The sequence below is a fragment of the Pollicipes pollicipes genome, unplaced genomic scaffold (genome assembly GCF_011947565.3).
Source record: "Pollicipes pollicipes isolate AB1234 unplaced genomic scaffold, Ppol_2.1 Scaffold_2555;HRSCAF=2994_pilon_pilon_pilon, whole genome shotgun sequence".
Taxonomy (NCBI): domain Eukaryota; kingdom Metazoa; phylum Arthropoda; class Thecostraca; order Pollicipedomorpha; family Pollicipedidae; genus Pollicipes; species Pollicipes pollicipes.
In genome coordinates, this window is record NW_023596136.1 from 29,077,617 (window position 1) to 29,082,543 (window position 4,927).

Here is a 4,927-nt window from a genome sequence, read left to right on the forward strand (position 1 = left end):
GCGCCTGGTTGTCGCGCCGCAGCGCGGCCAACTCGTCCTGCGCGCGTTCACGGTCGGCCCGTTCATGCAGCAGCCGCTCCTCCAGGCGGCGCTGGCGCCGGCCGGCGCGCTCCGCCTCCACGGCCCGCTGCTGCTCGGCCAGTAGCCGGCGCTGGGCCTCGGCTCGCCGCCGCCGCAGCGCCAGCATCGTGTCTGCCGGGCGGCGGACGCCGTCAGCGGCCGGGGTCGGCGGGGCGGGCCGGCCCGGCGGCGGCTCTGGCGGCTGCCGCGGCGCCCGGGGGCTAGATACGGGCTGCCTGCGTCTATCGGTATGGATGAGAATTGGCTTCCACCGCCGCGCACCTACTGGTCTGTCCGCCTCCTGACAGTGGGCCCGTCAGGTGGCGACCTGCTTGATCACATCGGGTGTTTTGTTGCTAAGAGCCCGCCGTGACAAGGGGTGTGTGTGTGGGGAGGGGAGGGGGGGGGTCAATCGCATTGGTCGACGTGACCAATGAGAACGCACCCCTTAGGCTGAAAAAACGGAACTGGCTCAGAAACAAGGCATGGTGCCAAGTGATGGTCAATAACGATCCGAGCGACATCGTCTCGCCTGTTCTTGTCTGTTGGCGAGACAACAAAGCACAAGCGCAGACACGGCACGCCGGCACGGTGGCGCGCAGAAGATGCTCGAGCGCCGAGTACCGACAGTTCCGACAATACGGAGCGAATGCTGCGCAGCGACAGCGCAACATCTTCAGTCAAATGGAGGTCACTCTGACCGAGCAGAGGGGAATGTGTTGCACGTTTCCATTCGTCCAGAGTATGTGTGTGGGTGTGGGAGGGGGGGGGGGGGGAGGGGGCAGCCAGCCACCGCACTGCCACGATCCGACGATGTCTCTCCCTTCCACGCCGTCTTCCCCGCCTCTAACACCTGCCCGCGCTCCTGCCGCCGCCCTACCCTGTATAGAGGAGACGGTGAGCTGGCGGTGAGCGCTGGCAGCCGCCTCCAGCTCCTGTCGCTGCCGCTGCTGCTGCTCCAGGTGCCGAGCCAACGTGTTGGCCAGGTGAGTCTGCATCTCAGCCTCATAGCTGTGGGAGGGGGAGGGGGGGTCAGAACTAGCAGAGGGCCACGCACTGGAGGGAATGTAGACAAGGCACGATGGCGGGGGACTGACGAAGTGTAAAGCGATCGTAATAACCGGCGCAAGGGCACAATATAGGGGTCACTGCAGGATCACAGGATGGAGTTAACTGGAGAAGAATAACGCAGTCATATTAACTGGAGCTGGATCACAATGTAAAGAAAACTGACAATTAACACGATAGCGGTAAGGTAAACCAGGATCAGTCAACCGTAGTTTTATGGAAGAATTGCGAATTGCGGCAAGAATTAGTATCACGGATGAAACAGTTGCTCGGACTATAGACCTCGTCTGTCGTGTTAGTGAATAAGATGCACGCAGCCCTTCCCGGTACATTCAGTTGACAGGGCGCTGGGCTCGCAATCAGAAAACCCCAGTTCGAATCCTAGCAATTCCATGATAAAATTCAACCCGCGACTCAATCATGGTTTAGAGTCAAACGCCATCCAATCCTTTTGAGGACTCAATACCACCTGACGACATCCGACCGAGGCATTGTGCACATACTGACACATCAATCAAGGACCATAGTCTGAAAATTGTTCATGATCAAGCAGTCACAATGACTTTCTGACACCAGACGGGTGTAAAAGCAGTCTGGCTGCTTTAACACCAATCAAGTACAGTAAAACTGGTGTTTAAAAACAAAACTCCATGTCAATAAGATACTTATTTGAAACATCAATAACCATGGGTTCTGAGGGAAAAGTTTCACAAACCACCATCTGGCATGTCCTGCCGGATGCTCGGCAATAAGAGCCTGAAGTTTCAGCGCAGTCCTCTCAACCGACTCAAGCAAGACGCCCCTGGTCTACCGCACATCATATCACCTAGCATGGTGTTGGGTCTGTTTACCCAGGATAGACCACACACAAAGGGGGCTGGCATGGGGGTAACTGATGACAATCATACAAAGCACTGGCATGGAGCTTAATGATGACAATCCTACAAGACTATCCCCAACCGCACTTCGTCACACCTGAAACAAATGCTACTCAACCATTTAATACATTTCGGCACACAGACACATGCGGTGCATTGCACGTGTGAAGTTCCATGATGATGGGGTTGAACTTGTCTCTTCCCTCCTCCCACCGAAAAAGAAGACGCTTACAGCATTTTGCACCGGGCCTGCCCTGAATGCAAGCCCGCTCTGCAGGACACCAAGCCCTCACTCTCAGTGGTGCACCCCCACACTACGATCCACCTCACCTGCCACCCCTCCCCCCCCCCCCCCCCCCCGAGTCGGCGCGCCCTCTGCCGGCTGACCTGACAACCTGCTGGTGGATGCGGCGCAGCTGCGGCAGGCTGAAGGCCAGGCGGACGCGGCGCTCGTCCGCCGCCTGGCTCAGCGGGTGGTCCGGGTCGCACAGGCGCAGCAGGCTGAGCGAGCGGCCGCACTGGTACAGGCTGCCCGACAGATCCTGTGGGTACAGCCCGGGGTCACCACACACTCCACCGCCAGCTGTCGCACGGCGAGACGTGCTCAATACGGGGCTGAGGATTCTGAGGGATCATCCCCCCCCCCCCCCCAAAGTTCAGTCATACGACATCACGCCTACCGGCATATTCATAATATTTTTTAATACAAAAATGATCTGAACCCCACTCTCTCTGGGAAAAGGACATTCCCCGCGGTGGGTCCACAGACACCCACCAGCACGACCGAGAAACACCTCGCCTCGCAACCGGCGTCACGTCATACCTCGGGTCCCCACCGTCGTGGGACGGCCGCCCCCCGCGCAGCACGGACCACGCTACAAAAGGGACGCCAGCATGACGCCGACCACAGCCCTAAAGTCGCTCCTGCCAGAGTCACCTTGAGGAACTGAGGATGGTCGTTATCGGTGCCGACCACCACGGGCTGGAAGGCCGACGTCCAGAACGTCTCATCCCGGCTCTGGTGGGCCTCCGGCACCTCCCGCACGGGGAACTCGTCGTAGGGATCACGGCAGATGCCCTCCATCAGCCAGCCCGTCAGAAACCTGTCCCACACACGTGCACAGCCGGTGAGCGGATCACAGCGACGCATGCGGGGCACGCAGCCCACAGCGGCAGGTTTTTTCCGCATGCGACGTCGCGGGGAAGGCTAGAAATGGTAAGAGGATTACAAATACAAAGTGTACTCTTGAATAACTCCCAAACTTTAGGGCAAAGGTAAACATTATTAACCGGTCAAATAAACAGTAGAGCACGTCCATTTACCTTAAATACGGTGAGACGGTGCTCTGGAAGAGATGCGTAAGCATGGCCCACTCAGTCGGCTCCGAGGCGCCGATCAGGCGCTCGTACAGGTCCGACACCAGTGCCATCTTTTGCGGCATCTCGGCATCGCTAGTCCCGACGCAGCACACGTCGGCCAGCAGTGCCATGAGCCGCACGAGCGGTTGCACGCGGCGCCCGAACTCGGCCAGCGAGTCGGCGCGAACCTCCAGCAGGGCGCAGCGGTAGCCGCGCAGACACGGCTCCAGAGCGGCCGTGAACGCACGCTGCGTCAGGCCGCCGCCGCTGGCCGCCGTCAGCGCCGCCACGCGGCGACACCACAGACCGCAGCTTAGCCAAACGCCGCAGCGCGCCGCCAGGGCCTCGGGCGAGCATCGCTCGGTGCAGAGGCCGGCGGCCGGGCGGAAGGTGCCGCGCGCCGCGTCGAACGGGAAGCTGGCTGTGTCGAGTCCCATCAGCAGGAGACGGAGGTGGGCGAGCAGGGTGGCCAGCGGCACCGGCCGCGCCGGCGCGGGGTGATCCTGGTGCCAGGAGAGCAGCAGCGCACGCAGCGGCGCTACCACCGCCGGCCCGGCCTCGGTCAGATGCGGCGGACGGACGCTCCATCTGACGGCGGCCACGCCGCTCCCAGCAGAGGCGACCGGCGCTGGGCAGGCGCGCCGCCTCCTCCCAGCCGTCGTCGCTGGCCGCGGCCGGCGACTGCGGCCGGACCGGGTCGGGCTCCTGAGGCAAACAACAGACCGTCACAGAATGGGCAGGGGCTGCCGTCAGTACCGACAGGAATAATGGATTACAGTGATCTATTGGTGTTTACAGTGATCTCAGTTATCATGATTTTTACAAGTGATTGTGGCGATCACGATTTTTACACAGCTATTACCAATAATGTGACTTTCATACAATATGCATCCCCAAACACCAGTAATGTGGCTTCTATACAACATACGTCCCCAAATACCCAATAATGTGGTTTTCGACACAACATGCGCCCCCAAAATTAACAGGTTCCTTACAGGCACAACAGTCCTAATGCGCCAAACGTCTGCTAATAGACATGCGTCTGGCATGGCGCCATGGTGCAACACTGCCGCGCACCACCGACGGCAGCTGCCGCGGCTGACCTGGACGGCGCGCGGGTGACGTGTGCGGCTCCGGGCCGGCCAGCGCCGCGGGACGCAGCGTTTCCGGCGCGAACGGCACCCGGCTGGGGTCGGAGGGCAGCGGCGGCAGGCGCAGCCGCTCCCCGGCGGCCGCCGTGCTGCGGCTCTGCACCAGCGCCCCCAGCGGACTACCGACCAGAGTGGGATCAGCCGAGGACTGCATGGGAAACGCGACTGGTGATGGGTATCATGTGGGAACCTTCTGATGTGAGAAACGACCTTCACGCACTCACGAAGGGGTAAATGCCAGGGCAACACACATTCGTCCAAATATCTTGTAGCGAAATATCTTTAAATCCAATCAGTTATTAATTATTGTTACTGTGAAAGGACCGAATACCGACAAGCTCAACATACACACGTGCGCATCGGTAACGAAACGCCAATAGAACACAATGCCCGAGATATTATTCTAACGCA

The 4,927-nt window shown here is 59.8% G+C and overlaps 1 protein-coding gene across 1 annotated transcript; it reads right to left on the minus strand.

Annotated features, from left to right (window-relative positions):
- Nucleotides 1-508: 508 nt before the first annotated feature.
- LOC119099991 (gamma-tubulin complex component 6-like) lies at nucleotides 509-3,802 on the minus strand. The gene is made up of 6 exons (XM_037223114.1): nucleotides 3,689-3,802; nucleotides 3,330-3,613; nucleotides 2,944-3,109; nucleotides 2,394-2,548; nucleotides 941-1,071; nucleotides 509-513 (listed from the first exon to the last, which is right to left on the minus strand). Exons 1-6 carry the CDS (start codon nucleotides 3,800-3,802, stop codon nucleotides 509-511), a joined length of 855 nt encoding a protein of 284 aa, XP_037079009.1.
- Nucleotides 3,803-4,927: the final 1,125 nt, after the last annotated feature.